Raw genomic sequence first — 18,670 nt, forward strand, 5'->3', positions numbered from 1 at the left:
ACCTGTTGTCGTGAAATAAATACTGTCGTATGAGTAATAAATCAGGTGGTACCTTTTATATTTTGATCATGTATTGAATAAAATATCGTAATAGGTATGAAATGATAGAAACATCTTAGTTACGAAAAACTTACCATATGATTCTTCATAGATATCCAGCCCATTTTGGCTCGGAATTTAATTTTCAGTTTATTTTCCGTGGTTGCTGAATAAAACTGACTTTAAGGACGGAAACACGTGTATTATAGATACTGGCGAGTGCTTTGTTATGTACACGGACAGCGTCGCAAGGTTATGTGTGCCTGCGAGATCTCTTCTCAGACTGAATGGGAGGCTGTGCGCAATGCGGCAATCGTACGTACGGAAAATATGAAATGTAATCATTTTATACTTTTAAAAACGATTTAATTAATATCATTTTAATGAATAAATAAAGCAAAAAAATTACATTAAAAAAATAAATAAAAAAAATTGTTAAATATGGTAGGCATTTTACTGGTTAAAACTTACCAGAGTTTGATTGTTGACCTATATCAAAAACAGCAAGCACAAAAAAATCCAACAACAGCTAAAGCTCCGCAAAAGAAGAACTTTCAAGCACTGAATTAAAAGCGGGAAAAGTTGAAACTATTGATTCAAGCTGCCGGTTTCCTGCACATGTGCAAAGGCTTTGGCGCTTGCGCTTTTGGCCCGGGCCCAGCAGCCTGTCGGAATGTAAACACTTAGAAGAATGAGTAGTTGGCCAGCAACGAAATATTTTAGTAGCCGTCTCAGAAGCCTAGTTTGATGTATATCTAGGTGCTTTGAATGTATGTACATACTGTAGACTAGATGTGCCTACAGATAGTGCAGACATTATCAGTTGTATAAAATGTATACCTAATGTCATTAATGTTGTTTCTCATAGTAAAGTAATTTGACGATGGGAATAGAAAATCTGGTAATAAAATTTACAGTAAGGTGCTACTTTGCCGCACTAGCAGGAATAAGCACTTTCCGTGCCTATGTAAAAAAAATAAAAGCCCGTATGTACTGTAAAACGTTGTACAATACATGTGCAATAGCTAATTCGCAACCCGTGTCGATTTAAAACACTCCCTTGGGTCCTGTTTTAATTTATCACCACACGTTGCGAATTTCCTACTTTCCGCACTTATATCGTAAATACAGGGTGCTTCCTGTAACAGGAGCAATAAATTAAACTGAAGGCTGTACTTCTCAAACTGACCAACATTTATTCAGCAACTTTTAAAAATTATGAATCCTTCAGACTACCTCTTTTTCATACAAAATAAATATTGCCTTCAATGTACGCTGACATCAGTGTGTTTGACGTTGCTTGTCACGTTTTAAACATAACTAAATTTGCAATACATTGCGTCTTAGAATAAATTTTAAAGTGTAATAAAAATTAAAACATGAGTTATTTTCAAAAGTTGCTGAACAAATGTTGGTCAGTTTGAGGAGTACAGCCTTTAGTTTAATTTATTGCTCCTGTTACAGGAAACATCCTGTATAACTATTTTACAACAGCTGAAATGTCGTCCTATACTGAAAAGTCGTAGCTATGTAACGTATGTTGTTATGAACCTTGTAGGGATCTAATATATCTTTGCATTAGCGCGATAATCGTTACATAATAGGTACAGTACAACAGCCATAAAAGCTAAATAAAATTTAATCAAAAAACAAGCGTAGTGTAAGGTATGTCATAGACAATAGTTATTTTCGATACAAGTGCGGAAAAGAGGAAATTCGAAACGAGTGGCGATAAATTAAAACACGACTGAAGGGAGTGTTAAATCGACACGAGTTGCGAATTACCTATTCGCTCGTGTATCGAACAACGTTTTACAGTACATATGGCACTTTAAAGTTTCGACATACGCACGAACAGTGCTATTTTACGCACTAGTGCGGAAATATGTACTGTAACGGGATTTTCTGGGGTTCATAGTAAATTTTGATTGTCATCTAACGATAAAACCACCTTAATCTGGTAGAGGCTACAGACGCTACAGTAAGTGGTTTTAGAGTACTTAACAAGGCTTCTGATTCCAAGAAGCTTAATGTCATCTCTATGCGTTATTGCTAACCTTACAAAACCTTTAAGTACATCCCTATTTAAAAATTCTCATACACTAGCACCATTGGAGAAAACTTCTTTAAATTGTGTTATACTTCGTAATCATTAAGTATTAGGCTGGGACTTACCTGAGCTCTTACTGCAGCAAGATGAAGCTGTGTCGCCCTGTAGTCATATTTTTTCATAGATATGTCCTCCTGCCAAAGTAAAAATATATATAAGTCCTGTTTGCAGACAGACGACTACTTATGGACTATATTGGAACCTAAAACTTGACATACTTTATACTTCGCGCCAATAAACAAAGTGTGCTGCCCCCTAACAGTTCATGAACGCTCCCAATAGTTTGCTCTGGGTAGCTTTATATGGAACACCATTGCTAGCGTTAATCAGTTTGAGCACCCTTTAACAGATGGCGCTGTTTTCAAAACTTTTGACCTAAAAAATGTCAGTTGCAAAAGCCAGATGTCGCTAAGTCTCGATCGTAGCACAATATAACATTTTATTGAAAATTGTTACCATTTTGTGAAACAAACTTTTATGACAAAAGTTTGAAAGCAGTTTGTGAACATGTCACGTCATTTGAACATTTAGAACCGTTTATGAAACGTTGACATACAGACTATATTTGTCTTACAAAAGAGAGCCATTCGTTCTATATATAACTTAAGAGCGCGTGAATCATTAAGAGAACTTTTCAAAGAAATTAATATTTTAACTGTAGCTTCCCAATACTTATATGATAGTATTATTTATGTTATTAAGAATCTAGACTCCTTCACTAAGAATTCTGATGTCCATAACTTTAACACTAGAAATAAAAATAAGCTTGCTATCAGAAAGTTTCGTGTCCGTAAGGTACAAAAGTCATTCGTTGGGCAATGCATTCATTTTTATAACAAGTTACCTGAGGATGCTTTAAGATTACCCTTTCCAGCTCTTAAGAATTACTTAAAAAAGTCATTGATGTTAAAAGCTTATTACAGAGTCGAGGACTACTTGACAGACAAACATGCATGGTCCAAACCAGAAACTAATAAAAAGTAGTAGCAATTAAAAACATTGTATGATGTATAGAGTTATAGGTGACACAGCTCAGGTAAGCAGGTAAGCACATTAAATATTATATGTCGGTAATTCATAATAATCAATCAGATTTATATAATATGTTTTCCCATTTCTTTTAATAACTTTATTTTCTTTTCCTTTTGTAAGAATTTGATATGTTTTCTGAAAGAGCTACGAATTTGTATGATTCCATGTACATATGTATATTTTCTAAATCAAATTTCTATTACACCTTATGTGTATAATTGCATGAATTCTATAGTAATTTAAATTGTATTTTTTTTTCCTTATTTTCTCGTAATGCATGTTAATTATAAGATGTAATTATTTTTGAAAAGATGTGTCCCGCCGAGTTTGTTGCCGGTCCCATAATGGGATACCCTCCTCCAATTGAGGGGGGATTTAAATCTTCTCGGGGCAGAGGTGTAGGGTTGGAGCCGGTCTACCTAGCTTTATTTGACGTTCATAAGCGCATTGTAATTATGCCTACTTGAATAAACTATCTTTTATCTTTTATCTTTAGGCTAAATTAAAAAAAAAGTTGTTTCATAATATTAAGTAATCATTCTGATTTCTGATGCCTACTTACCACACCATTGAAGTAGACTACGACTACAAAATATTTCGACTTGTTGTAGATCAATATCTACAACAAGTCGAAATATTTTGTAGTAAAAAATCAATATTTTTTCTCTTAGTCTATTCGTAATTGGCACCTACGTACGAATTACTAATCAAAGAGGTTTAATTGTTACTTAATACAAGTTTTGTACAATTCCGTTTCGTGTAAACGAATTCCGCAAGCTATTATTTTCCGGAATATTTTAGGCCGCCGCTTCAATAATCGACCCAAGTGGAATTGATACGTTTATTTTAACCGCAGAATGAGACTGAGCGTGAATTTTTAATGACGTTCAACTACCAGCATTTGTTTTAGCTTAGCCATATTTAAACTGACGGTAATACTTAAGTTTTTTTAAAGAACTGAGAGGAACGAAAGGTAAATTAAGGTTAAGATTTTTTTTTCGAAGAATCGTTTACAATAAGTACATAATAGGTAAGTAGGTGTTCTAACAAAACTGAAGATTTTCAAAAACGTTATATTCAATAGAGATTAAAGATCGCAAATTGCGGGTATTTTTCTCTTTCACTCCTATTAGGTACGCCTTTATTGGAGTAAAAGTGAAAGATCCCCGCAATTTGTGCGGAAAGAGAAGAGTCGTGGAATGTATTGGTTCCCATACATTTAATGACTCTTCTCTTTCCGCACAGACTCTATCAATGCGTTACACTCGCACTAAGGTATCATTGCTTCTGACTTTCAAAAAAGGGTTGTCAATTCGTCTGTAGGTACCTACCTATTTTTTTTATCATATTTAATGTCTATATCCGTCATTGTAAGCTTAACCTACTTGTTACAAACAGATTTTAAATATGATTATTTCGTACCTGTATCTCGTTGACTTTGCTGTACATGTTTGTCTCCAACCCGCGAGCCTGGAGTCGGGCGAGCGCCTCCAATCCGTCCTGTGAGCAAACTCGGTGGTTATTACACGATGCATGCGGTTACGATACTTCTAAATTGCTTGATTGGTACCACTGTCGCATGTAGAACAAGAGCCCATGACTGCCAGACTTACGTCTTAAGGGGCCCACTGATTATCAGTCCGCCGTTACCGGCCTGTCAGTTGTTCGGAACTATCAACTTTTTGTTCTAACTGCCAGGGTGATGATGTAGTCCGGCGGACTAATGCTCAGTGGGCCCCTTTAGTATAAAAGCTGAAAGTTTTTCTATAAATGGCCCCTGAATAGGTAAGAATTATCCCCGATTATGAAACCTGGGTCATGTGGCTTTGGGAGCTATCAGGGTCCACCACACATTTAAAAGTTAGATATGGCACTTACTCGCACGTAAAATTAAGTTTGTTTTCTATACAAATCCTGTATATATGTGTATGCGATACAAAGTAAATTTTGTAGTTCCGAAAATTAAAGGCACTTTTAATGAAAACCATAACGAACATCATCAGATTGATTAGTTGAGCCGTTTTTGAGTATTTGCAAAAAGTGTTCCCTTCTTCATGAAAGTGCTGCAAAGGTACTCCCTTTTGCTTGTTATACACAATAATACCCAATACCCAATTGCCCCCATTCAAGGCAGCTCATTGAGTCACGCTCACGCGGGTAACTTCGGAACCCTACACTGAGCATGGCCCAAATGGTCTTAGCCGTTTTTTTATACTATAGACTTGATTTTCTTGAAGTTTAGATTTTGTAGCTGTAGGTTAATAGGACGACTACCTTTACCATTACGGAAGATGGATTCATATGCTAAGACCCTCATTATAATAAGTAAGTAACCTGTTGTTTGTCTATTGTTGTTGTTTGCGTATTTTTAGATTGCGTTTACGAGGCAAGCACGTAAAGTTAGAGAAAAAATTGCTTGTTTTTCCTGAATGCTTTGTTAATTAAATTTCACATACCTAAGGTGGGCGCCGAAGGGAATTGGGTAAGTAGAAATGTACCTACATATAGGACTGGTAAACATAGCAATTTACGAGTATGTTTTGAGGACACGGGGGGTTAAAGAAGTGGGTTTTGTTGTAATGACATACAAACAAAAACCAGGTAAACTTGCGTATGTTTGCGTCGCATATAAACGTAAAGTCGTGACATTGGCGAGAAAAGAAAGTTGTACTAAGAAGTAGCAATTTATTTTTGGGCAAAATATTCTGTGCTTAAAACTTCATATTACATAAGGTATATTTATTGCTTCACATAGAATTTAAGGCAAGGGTACTTAAAAGGTCAGTGAAGAGTTTTGTTATGTATGTTTTAAAATATTTATGGTAACCTGTCCCCTGTAGGAATAAACACAATTAGGTAAACATGTGTCTCAAATTATTTCTCAATTTTACACAATAGAATGTTCATTCCAACATATTTAATGTTCCACCTTTGTTTACGAGAAACCAAATCCTTTCAATTACCGAGACGAGACGTATTCAAATTATAACGTAATTTCAAAACCTTTCGCCTTTCACACCACGCGATTCACGCTTCGCTTGTCAGTCGCAACGCAAATTTCATCCAGCGTAATGGAGGCTTCCGTTGAAGTGATTTACAGGGAAAATATTCGACAGGAGCTCACCCAAACAAGGCAGATTCAAGAAAACTCGCCGTTGTAGGAAATGTTGCTAGTAATTTTATTTAACACGCAAATCGAGGATTTGAATATTATAGTATTTCATTGTCATTTTGGTTGATTAAGTAATCTATCCGCTGAGCGAGCGGGGTCGTTGAACTGGAAGTTATTACTGATACTATTTAAGTTAATTACTTATGCTTATTAAGTTATTACTTATATTCATTCAAATTCAAGCTCTAAAGTTAATAGCTGCACAATCTAATTGGAACACTTCTAATAACCGTCCGATTGCTTTTGAGTAAGACGTACACATAGAAAACGTACCCTGTAATTCTTCGTAGCTCATGTCACCTGGCCGCCTCAAGTAACACCTCTCCGTGCAAAACGTACCTGTAGTTGCTTGATCTGCATCTCCAGGTCTTACGCATACTTGCGCAGCTACTCGTAGCTCATGCGCGTCTGGCTGTCGCCCACGCGATTTAGTAGCGTCTCTCCGCGCAAAACCGGTAGCATCTCTTGTACGCGGTTATGTAGTCAACGTACCTGTCGTTGCTTGATCTGCATCTCTAGGTCTTGCGCGTCCTTGCGCAGCTGCTCGTAGCTCATGCGCGCCTGGGCGTCGTCAATGCGATCAAGTAGCATCTCTCCGTGCAAAACCAGTAGCATCTCCTATACGGAGTTATTGAACCAACTTACCTGTAGTGGCTTATCTGCATCTCCAGGTCTTGCGCGTCTTTGCGCAGCTGCTCGTAGCTCATGCGCGCCTGGGCGCCGTCCACGCAATCTAGTAGTATCTCTCCGCACAAAACCGGTAGCATCTCCTGTACGTAGTTATGGAGCGAACGTACCTGTAGTTGCTTGATCTGAATCTCCAGGTCTTGCGCATCTTTCCGCAGCTGCTCGTAGCTCATGCGCGCCTGGGCGCCGCCCATGCGGTCCAGTAGCATCTCGCCGCGTAGCACCGGTGGCATCACCTCCTGTAGATAATATTTATATATTACATATTACGGTATATCTTAGCAAAGGAGCTTCCTCTAGAATATTTTACTTTGTGTTCCTATTTTAAAATTTACAAATAAGCTAAATGCCTAATTTCCAAATGTCATAAATATCATAACAAAAATCATCCATTGACATTGAATTTGCTAGGTCTCTTATAGTACCTACATAACATAAGATAGTATAAACCACAAGGTATTATAATAATTATATTGATGATAGTTAGGGGGTCTAATCACCTATGGACATCATATTCCTTTATACAGATCACATAGGGGATTTAATAAAGTGCCATAATTATACTTATATTATACACACAGAATAACAATCAAATTACTTATTCTACACAAATTATCATTTCAAAGTTACTTGATGATTAATGTTTACATGACGAATATTAACTATAATGCATGCCTACCTAATTTTCTAACATATTCAACGCGAGTTTACACTAGTTGAACACATTATTCGACAGTGCTAAAAGCTTGACAATGTCGACTGTATTTAGCAGTTCAATTTGAATTCAGTTTTAGTTGACCCATAATCCACAATTCATACAATAGTCAGTCACAACTTAGTTCGAAGTTTTAGCCTGGGGCTAAGATCTAAAATTCATTGGTATCTATGGTATACGAAAACACGAGTTCAAAATTTACATCCAGTAAGTGAATTAACAAATTTTGCAGTTTTATTTAGATCCGTAAAAGCAAATAAAAGCATACCTGACGTAAAGTTTCAATATTTCATATCTTGTTGGTTTGTGGTTTGTTTGGTTGCTGATTGATTTGAACTGGATATTGTTTTACATGACTATCAGTTGTATAACTATTCGCATATATAAAGAAGGGGACAATTACAAAGGTTAGGTAGGTTAGGTTAGCAAACCTTTGTGTTGTCCCCTTCTAACAAGCACAAATCTCAAAATTACTGATAAGGACAAACGATTATCAAGGTCTTGTTAGATTTAACAGGCGTTTATGAATAACGCCATTAGAGTCCACCCACGCTAAGTTTTCATGCCATGTGCTACGTCCATTATGGCGCTCCTGGGCGTTTTTTTTTGTTGTCCCCTACACTTTTTTTTCAAATTTGGGATTTTTTATGTTATTTCTACTCAGAATCACGAGCTCATTCTATCCTAATAGGAGAAAAAAAGTGTCCCAAAATTTCCATACATTTTTCGATCTTTCCGAAATTCTATCAAAAATGGTGACGTAATGGAAATAAAAACCTTAGGACACTTTTTTTCTCCTATTAGGATAGAAAGAGCTCGTGATTCTGAGTAGAAATAACATAAAAAATCCCAAATTTGAAAAAAAAGTGTAGGCCAAGTTGGTTCAAACTTAGCGTAGTCGGATACTAGACATTCTTGTTTATCAATAATTTCATGTCACCGTAGGTACCTACATTTATTTACCTATTTACATTTCTGGTCTTTTATACTTGCTGAAGTATAGGTAATAATGTGATCCCGACTTGACAAGTACAATGTTTATTATATCTGATGGTGGATCGGTTTGGATAAAAACAGGGTGTTCTCACTTATCCCGAAAGGGTCCGAGCGAGGGGCCGATCCTCGAGTGAATCTATGAGAACATTTAAATGGAATGCCCCGAAGATATATTGGATCCAAATTGACCCTGTACTGTAGCTCCGCTGTAAATCTCTGGAATGTCTCTATTTGTAATAGAAAGCTATTGTAATAGTATATATCCGCTTTTTCAGTTTTTAAATTAATTTATACGATACGTAGTAAACGTTACTTCTTTATTTCCGAGAAAACCTTTATAATATTAATATTTTTTGCATGATGAAGCATTCTAGTGGTTTCCATACAAACATAGATAACCATGGCTGAACCATTAATTATGATATTATATGTCAATGCCGTCAAAATATCCTTTGTGGGTGAAAGCAATTAGCATTGTAAAGAACAAAGCACCCATAATCAATATGTTAGAGGCATTCTATGTGGCATAACTAAGCGAACCTATTTTTTTGGGAAATACAATCGTTTTGGAAATTTTCATTGAAATTGGAATGGAATATGGTCTGAACGGAATGTTCCAGAGCACTCCGAAATTATAACCAAACTAATTCAAACTAATAAATTGGAAAGAAATGAATTGTTGTGGAGCGGTCTAACATATTCCTTTACCTCCTAAATATATATATCTCTACTAGCGACTCGCCCCGGCTTCGCACGGGTTAACAAGTTATACACCTAAACCTTCCTCAAGAATCACTTGGTGAAAACCGCATGAAAATCCGTTTAGTAGTTTTTGAGTTTATCGCCAACATAATTACAAACAGATAGACGCGGCGGGGGACTTTGTTTTATAAAGTGTATATAGTGATTTTATTTTAATTTATGCAATATCGTACTACATGTAACGTACGCACATGCAGCGTAATATAAGGGTGAGACAGTTTTTGCGTGAATAAATCTGAATTCAATATTGTTCGGCCACACATGGCATAGACGAGATATTAGTAATATTCCTACTAAGGGAACAATAGGGAACAAAGTACCTAACTGTTTTAGTTTTGACTAAAGTTTATTTTTTTATTCGGTAGAATAAAATGACATTTCATAATATGAACATAAAATAACATTTCATAATATGAAATGTCATCTTAGTCTACCGAATAAAAAAATAGACTTTAGCTTCTGCTCCCAGATAATTTCCGTAGCAAAACATAAATTACCACTTTACCGAATTTTCTTGAAATCGGCTGAACGGATTATTGGTTTAAGCACGAAGAGAACAGACGGACATAGTTACTTGTGCATTTTATAGTATCAATTAGAAGTAACATAGGTAGAGTAGCTAATCACATACGCAAATGCAAGGCATAGATTTATTTCAATGTAGATTTTATTACAGTAGAAGTCTAAAATTCATAATACTATTATGTAGATAATCCTTCCTCACAAATTGAATACCGGCGATGTAATAGAGAAATTCAATTTCACCGTAAACCTTTTCATTCGCTAGGGCATTGTTTCAGTTTTGAGTTAAAACTTTGATTAACTGTACGTTTTTCCTTAGGGGATAAACCATTATCCTTCGACCCAATTTCATTATTCCTTTAGGAATTATTAAATTGTACAACGGGACTTAAGTCAGTCTTCTCCGAGACCACGGGGACAACGCCATCCTCGAAACATCGGAGGTAAATCTTAAAACTTAGATACGCGATTAAGTCCCGTTGTACAATTTAATGATGTGTAAAAATCGTGAAAGTTTAAACCTTTAGGAATATTGATACTTAAATCCACGGACATATAAGTATGCTTTTAAGCAGACATAGGTATATATGTATAGTATCAATATAGCCAGTACGAAAAAAAAACACGTTAGTGCTCCGCAAGTGTACAACTTTTATACAATGATGATGTACCTAAAGCACTAAGCATATATTAAGGGGCCCACAGATTACGAGTTCGTCGGACGATATCAGCCTGTCAGTTGTTCGGAACTGTCACCTTTTGTATTTAACTGACATGCTGATAATATCGTCCGGCGAACCGGTAATCTGTGGGCCCCTTTAGAACTATCTTTACATGAATTGATTACTCATTCTAACGAAAATTGATGGTATGATATAGAAAAATAGTTTCTTTACAATTAATAGAGTCATGCATCGCGCAGACATTGATACCTACAGTATAAATCAATTTCTGGCTATATCTGATAGGCGCTATAATGTCACATCGTGCGACTTCAAATACGTCTGTATATATCTTAATCCAACTCACCTCGCAAGATAAACAACACCCGAACTATAGTTTGTCTTTCTTGGTATGCGACAGTTCGTCTCCTGGGATTTAGATGCAAACCGCGGTCCAACTGGGACTAACTTTGTTGCATTATAAAGTTAACTCAAGTTGGGCGGGAGGCGGGAACTTGATGTTTGCCAAGCAACTTGCTTCGTGTATCAATTTTAACGTTTTATGATCAACTTTAGTTTACTTTATTACAATTCAATCGAATATCCAGTAGGTAATTGTGTAAGAAGTGTTACTTAAGTCTCAGACAAATCCATGGCTCCAATTTGACAGGTAGGTAGAGATTATCCCCCTTATTCATACAACGTTATGGGCCCGATTTAGTTAAATTATATTTTATCCCTTTCCTACAAATACATAAGTCAAAATGACAGATGAGGACAAACGATTATGAGCTAATTGACGTCTGTAGCGCGTTTATGAATAATATCTATTAAAATCACTAAATATGTGCTTATCGTACTCCTTCGTAATCTTCGTATACTTACCTACCTATAGCCAAACTGATTCCCCATACGGGAACGTATCGTATCGACTTATAAGTTATAATATTACTTACAACAACTAAATATTTACGATCCAGAATTTATTACTGTTCGCCCGAGTTTTGTTCTCTGTAGCTCCCGTTTCGAAATATACATATATTTGTTATGTATTTGTAGGCACCTGGTAATAGGACAAGCAAATACTTTTTCCTGATAATTCCCACTGGGACACGTGAGCTGACAGCTGTATAGATAGATAGATAGAGCTTACACGTGTTACTAGATCCGAAACTATTCAATACAGAAGCCTACCTGTTAGGCGCTATCAGTGATATTGGTCGAGGCAGAATGTTCGCGTAGCGACACACTCAGTATTGCGGTTTTTTATAGTTCTCTTTTGTTTTATTTCAGCTTTATGATATGGTATATGTTTTAAATTCTCGAAAGATTAATCAAGAACTCAAACATTTTTACTAAGCAAAACCGAACGGTTATCCGTCGTCTATTGACTGAACGTCAACAATACCGCGGTAGGGGTCAGTGTTTAAGTACAGGTAAGTGTTTAAGTACGTATAGGTCAAATTCTTCAAAGAAATAAGTCATTTTTGACACTTGTTTCACACTGACATATGCGATCCGTATCGTTTCAATATCTTATATTTCACGTATCTTAAAGTTCGAATATGGCTGCTAGACTCAGATCTGACGAAGTGAATCTATCTTGAATGGAATTGAACCTGTATCCAATTATATTTTTGGAAGTGCGGGCTTAATTTCAATATATCGTGGCAAGAAAAGTTGGACGTGGACAATATCGTTATGGATTCTAACTAAAACTTATCTTAGATGCTATATCTATAACACGAGGTCCATGAACCACACGCTCAGAGCGTCAGAACAGCGTGCACAACTGACGTCACAAATGTATGGTGGTTAGCGAGTGCACACGCTCGTGACGCTCGCAGCGTGCGTTCAGTGGCCGAGGTATAAGGATTTAAGCACTTACCGCAGCTACGTCGAGTGGCGGGTCATCAGGTTCAGGCGGGTACGGCGGCAGGAATTCGCGGCGTGGCGGGCGCGCCGGCGGCTGCGACGTCAGCAGCGCGCGCGCTAGGTGCGCGAGATCCGCTGTGCTGGACACCGCGCGCGCTTCCGCGCAGAGCGACTCGTAGCGCCGCAGCTGCTGGTTCGACTGCGCAGACAGAAAGTTAAGTTGTTGAAGATCATCGTACATGTCTCAATTTTCTGAAGATAGACTGTAACGGGTATGGTCACAAGTACTGTCGCGTGTGTTTATCAAAGCAGTTATGCGGTTATCGCACTGGAGTTATTAGCTAGCATTATTGCTCCGTCGTATTGATATTCGGTCGTTCATTATTTTCTCATTTACTTTTTCCTTATCGTTATGCTCCCAAAATCTTCAACGTTTGATTATTTCGATTCTCGTGATATGTAAAGGATACACATGCACACACACTTTAAAATTATAATTTCTCGTGGATAATCAGGGGTTTGGAACAATACAATGAGTAGGTATGTAATTGAATAAGCAGCATAGTAAAAAATAAAGTAGGCATTTTTTTTTATTTAGTCATGCAAAGAAGGAAGATCCGATACCTCTAAAAATGTATCTGTACGAATAATAGTAACGACGGAGCAAAATCAAATCGCAAGTTATTAAAATCCGATGATTACCTAAAAATTACCACGGAAAGTTTGTCAAATTGTCATTGCGCGTCATATTTCGACAGGGCTATCTTACCTTATCCGTGATAATCCCCCCTTCGTTACAAATTGCCTCGCTGACTGCCGCAGTCACGTCCGTCAATATTTCTTCCAGGTCCTGAAATATAAAATATATCTTAAGACTACGGCTGTTACAGTCTTTATGTATACCTATTAACAAAAGTGATAAAACCCAAAATATAAACAGAAAAAAAAAACCTAAGAATACAATCCATTATTTTTATTCCCTTGAGCATTCATTTACGAAAAATAATAATATCAATTTCCTACTCTCAAGAATACGGGAAATAGTATTTCTCATTCAATAGAATGTACATTATGAATTGACAACCTTCATGTCATTTCGCCAAATCCTAGATTGTAATTAAGGGTAAGTATTTATTGTTTTTAGAAGCCAAATAGGCTTTCCTATAGTATTTATTTATTTATATAAATAATAATAAATAAATAATAAATATTATAGCACATTATTACACAAATTGACTAAGCCCCACGGTAAGCTCAAGAAAGCTTGTGTTGTGGGATGGTTGTAGGTACTCAGACAACGATATATATAATATACAAATACTTAAATAGGTATATAGATAACAACCATGACTCAGGAACAAATATCTGTGCTCGCAAAAAATGCCCTTACTGGGATTCGAACCCAGGACCGCGGCTTCACAGGCAGGGTCACTACCCACTAGGCCAGACCGGTCGTCAAAATATGAGCCTAGAGTGTCCCACTGCTGGGCAAAGGCCTCCCTCCTCCCTTTCCACGTATCCCGGTCTTGACCCGTCTCCCACCAGTTCTAGTCAAAGGCGTCCTATAGTACCTAAAGATAAAATTTAATTACCTATGTTTACTTTGTACATTATTTATTTATCGTATGGTATGGCATTATACACTGTGTATACATAAACTTAATATATTAATGTTTCCGAGATTAATGTACATTAACTTATGCTATTACTAAAACAATCAGACATAAAATTCATTTAAAGCCAGCTATGTACTGACATCTAGTTTTTTATGAATATGTATTGTATGTGATATCTCTAGCATAACTCATCAGGCAGTTTAATTAAAACCAGCCTTAGTACGGATGCTCGTTGAACAAGTCTCATGAATGGCAGGATTCCAATTTTAGGGCTGTCCACTCAATGCACCATTCACCAATATATTGGAAACTAAATATAGCTTCAAATTTAATGAACATCCGAATGTATGAGTATTTACGTGAAAATCGAGCTGTAGCTTTTATTTACTTTGCATATTTGTAGCAATGACTGTGAAAATAGTAAACATATTTCGACACACTAGAATCTACGCGAAAATTTAATCAGTGCCTACACCGTGTTTAATCAGTGTTTTTCAGGAGATCCTTTTTGCTTTCGAAAGAAGTATGACACAACAAATTTAATGATTCTTGTGGCATTTATTTACACAAATCTTCCACGTGGGCTGGAAACTTACTTTCAAAGAATTTATGACATATCTTGGGCCCAGTAAGACTTGACTCGAGTTATCTGAGGAGCTTGTCATGGTGATTGGTTGTTATTTACTCGTACCCAAACCAATGGTTAAGCGAGAGAGGATCACAGGTAGGGCTTTTGCGCGACAGGTTTTAAATGTGCATTAATTCGATTCGGCTAGGTGTATTAGTCATAGACTTAGCCGGACCGAAAACACAGGGGATTAAAAGATCGGAAGTATAAAGATCATAGATCAGTTATAATTTTGTTTACTCGACTTCTGATTGATTTATCCGAAAACAGTGTAATTCGTCCCGCGGGCTCCAGAGAGCCATTTGCCTTATTTCGCTGGTTATATTTACCCGGCTCCATTCTATTTCTGTTACCTAACCGAATATATCTTTTCGAGTGTCACGGGAATTGCAACCCTAATCGACCTCGTTTCGTTTGAGGCTTGGTTTCATTTCGGTCCGTAGACAGCCTAGTACTATCCGAAAACGTCGTATAGGCTATGAGCGATGATTTGTCATGTGCCTTTTTGCTTTGCGATTGCAGGATAGCCGTCCGTCTAGGCAAAGTTGGATGGGAACTACACAAAAGCAGGAGTTTACCAACTTAGATTGAATACTCGTTCCTGAATTGCAGTAGAATGTTGTGACAGGTACGTTCAATTGATTGATTAATGAACGGAAATCGAATTGCGACTGTGGAGTTTTACGACTGTTCGGGTTTTGAAATTGATGCTATTACACTCTTGATTACACACCGATCAACCTCAATTGGATAGAAAATTGATAGGTACTCATAATATTTTCAATATACCCTAAATTACCTACCATAGCAGAAACGTTTCTGAATTTATTTTAATTGGTACCTACACTTGGAATCTATATTGCTGCTAGATATTCTCAATAGTGGTTTGGAATTTTCTCATTCCTTCAGTTTGTTTACCGTTCCTTCATTTTTTTTATAAGTATGAACAATCGTATGATTCAGAATACTTTTATAATAAAAAATGCGAATTGCAGGGAATAAGGGAAACTATGTATCATGTACCTATCTACCTATTAGGCAAAACGTAGATTGAAACGTCTTTGCATTGACCGGTCGTTGACTTGCTGGTTTCGAGCTCTCAAAAGTTACCAGACAGGTGAACCCGCATGATCAATGTTCATACCAATTTTAATGGAATGAATATGTGCTTAAGTCTAATATATTTCTAACTAAAAGGAGCTAACATTTGTAAGGTAAAGTAACTAAAACAAATTTGCCCAATAGATTTTTCGTTTTCATGTTCACAGGGTTGCTTATTAATTAAGTGAAACATGTTCAAGTCATAGATTAGTGAAAGGTTTCGAAGCATTTGGAACGCAAAGTTGTTTTTGCCATTTTTCAATACAATTAACATGAGTAGCATTTTTTTTTCTCTAAGCGTGAAACACAAAACGTAAATCTATTTTATAGACATATAGACATACATAGACATAGACATAGAAAATTTTTATTTAACACCACATTGAAAAATGTTTACAGGCAATGCTACAAAATATTACAAGCCTTAGAATTAAACTTAAATAGGCACAAATTAATTTGTTTACATGTAGATATAAGTTTTTTTTAAATTATGATGCTAAAAAGGAGCGAACCTCAGCATGTGTTGCAGCAGGCTTACCTACTACAACGCTGGTTTTCAGGCCGACCCTTCGTACAATACGAATTTGCTTGCTGTTTGTCGGAAACTCTACGGCTAAGACTATTTTAGTTTGTGTAGAAAATAATATAGGTATGTATATATATATATATATATATATATATATATATATATATATATATATATATATATTTTAGCTACGAAACCCTACAAGTTGGAGCACAAAAAACCCTGAAGTGAATATAATATTACGCTACAATTTAATAAAAGCCAGTAAAAGCCATGATGGTCTAAAAGCCGTTAATTTGACAGGTTGATATTAAAAAGCCACTCTACTTATCGAAGAGAATTCGCACCACTTTGTGATTGATATCATTATTTTCCCCCTCACTCAGCCGATACAAAGCTATGAAATAAATAAGCTTGACGTATCCATTTGCAAAATTATATTGATAATTTAGGAAAAAAGTTTTTAATATTTATAAAATACGTATAAACAAACACTGTGATGGTAAAAGTAGCTTTATGGATAACGCGGTATCAATAAAGAATGGAGCCCAATTCATACTAACATTTTAATGTCAAAATAATAAATTGACATTCACCCGTCCGTCTCGCTCGCGCCAATTCAAATACGAACGAAATGCACACGCGAACTATAGCAAAATGACATAACTTAGATATCAATTTGGCATCTAGCAGGCGTATTATGGATAGCTTTATCCACGTGACAAAATAACTGTTACTTCTTAACACCCCGGGATAGAAAGTGACGGATACCGTTTTATCACGCTGTCACGTAGACAAGAACGACCATATCCGTGCCGCTCAGACCGTACAACGTATATTACACTCTGTATGTCTATGTAGGAATACTGTCAGCCCTTACCTGTAATATAGTAGGCAGCGTGTACTTGTAGTACTGGTCCAGCATGGCATTGGTGGCTGTCAGCTGCTGGACGTAGGTGTTGTGGGAGTCGTAGTACGTGGCCAACGCGCTAGGGCTTGGGCTGTTGCAGTAGTGCAGGAACGCCGCGCGGTAGTCCTGCCGGCTCTGTGGATAAGTTAGGTTATCGATATTAAACTTTCGTGAGACATATTTTAAACTGTTTATACGACAACGGTTTCACTCACTTGAATTTTTAGTCGCTATTGTCGACATGTTTCGGGCCCTTCGGGGGTCCATCCTCAGGGTCGACGTCGAGTGCTCGCGGCGACTGCGCAGTGCAGCACTGGCGATCACTGCAAGAGTTGCAGTCGCCGCGAGCACTCGAGCCTGAGGATGGACCCCCGAAGGGCCCGAAACATGTCGCCAATAGCGACTAAAAATTCAAATGAGTGAAACCGTTGTCGTATAAACAGTTTAAGTTAGGTTATATTAGATTATAACTAGACTTTTTAATGCATTTACACAGTGAGAAATTAAGATGTAAAGAAAAATGTCTGAAAATGTTGTAGGTACATTTTATTCATGTCGCATCATTTTTATTTATTTTTTATTTTATTTATATTATTTATCATAAGGTATTTTAATTTTGATACAAGTTGTTCGTGTTCATAATCACTGTACTTTAGTTTTTCAGTTAACAATTACTAGGTAGCCGTAAAAGCTATTATACTGTTACTAAACTATCATAATTTCTAAATTTCAGCTAAGTCGTACTTATACCAAAGAGTGATGGAAAAATTAGTTACTATACCTACCCATAAATCACTTTCTCACTAGGTAATAAAACGTTTATGTAGAAAAACGCATTGTATATAATATACATTAAGATTTATTTAATAATAATAAATACACTATAAATTTGCATCAATATCGAAATTATTCTTCTCATAATGATCATCCAAACACACACATAATAAATAACTAACTAACTAACTATTACGGCTCAGCGACCCAAAGAGGATCTTGGCCTCCGAAACGAGAGCACACCATTTTTCCCGATCCTGCGTCGTTTCCTGCCAAATATCGGCTTGAAGCTGACGCAGATCCGCTTCCACACTGTCTCCCCAGCGGTATCTGGGCCGACCTACCGGGCGGCCACCAGTCGGTCTTCCCGGGTACGCCCTCTTGGCAGCTCGGTCCTCTCCCATTCTCAATAGGTGCCTACACACACCATGTCATAATACACTGTGTATTCGACTATATCCCACTCACGTGTTCGCAACATATAATATTTGGCAAAACAAACGAGGCGTGCTCGTCCACTCTGTTTTAATGTTTCCATGTGTT

At 36.8% G+C, this 18,670-nt stretch overlaps 1 protein-coding gene and 1 long non-coding RNA gene across 9 annotated transcripts in view; one reads left to right on the forward strand and one right to left on the reverse strand.

The window, feature by feature from the left end:
* The window catches only part of LOC134650180 (uncharacterized), a 207,586-nt gene that overhangs the window by 62,938 nt on the left and 125,978 nt on the right, over positions 1-18,670 (reverse strand). For all 8 annotated transcript variants that reach the window (XM_063505087.1, XM_063505080.1, XM_063505082.1 and 5 more), the window contains 6 exons: positions 17,324-17,488; positions 13,342-13,422; positions 12,586-12,771; positions 7,151-7,279; positions 4,604-4,681; positions 2,215-2,283 (listed from right to left, as the gene is read on the reverse strand). In XM_063505087.1, the coding sequence (XP_063361157.1) occupies positions 2,215-2,283; positions 4,604-4,681; positions 7,151-7,279; positions 12,586-12,771; positions 13,342-13,422; positions 17,324-17,488 (708 nt within the window). The remainder of the gene's footprint in view (positions 1-2,214; positions 2,284-4,603; positions 4,682-7,150; positions 7,280-12,585; positions 12,772-13,341; positions 13,423-17,323; positions 17,489-18,670) is intronic.
* The window catches only part of LOC134650363 (uncharacterized), a 282,213-nt gene that overhangs the window by 35,363 nt on the left and 228,180 nt on the right, over positions 1-18,670 (forward strand). The gene's annotated exons all lie outside the window — the stretch shown is intronic.

The sequence above is a fragment of the Cydia amplana genome, chromosome 8 (assembly GCF_948474715.1).
Source record: "Cydia amplana chromosome 8, ilCydAmpl1.1, whole genome shotgun sequence".
Lineage (NCBI taxonomy): Eukaryota > Metazoa > Arthropoda > Insecta > Lepidoptera > Tortricidae > Cydia > Cydia amplana.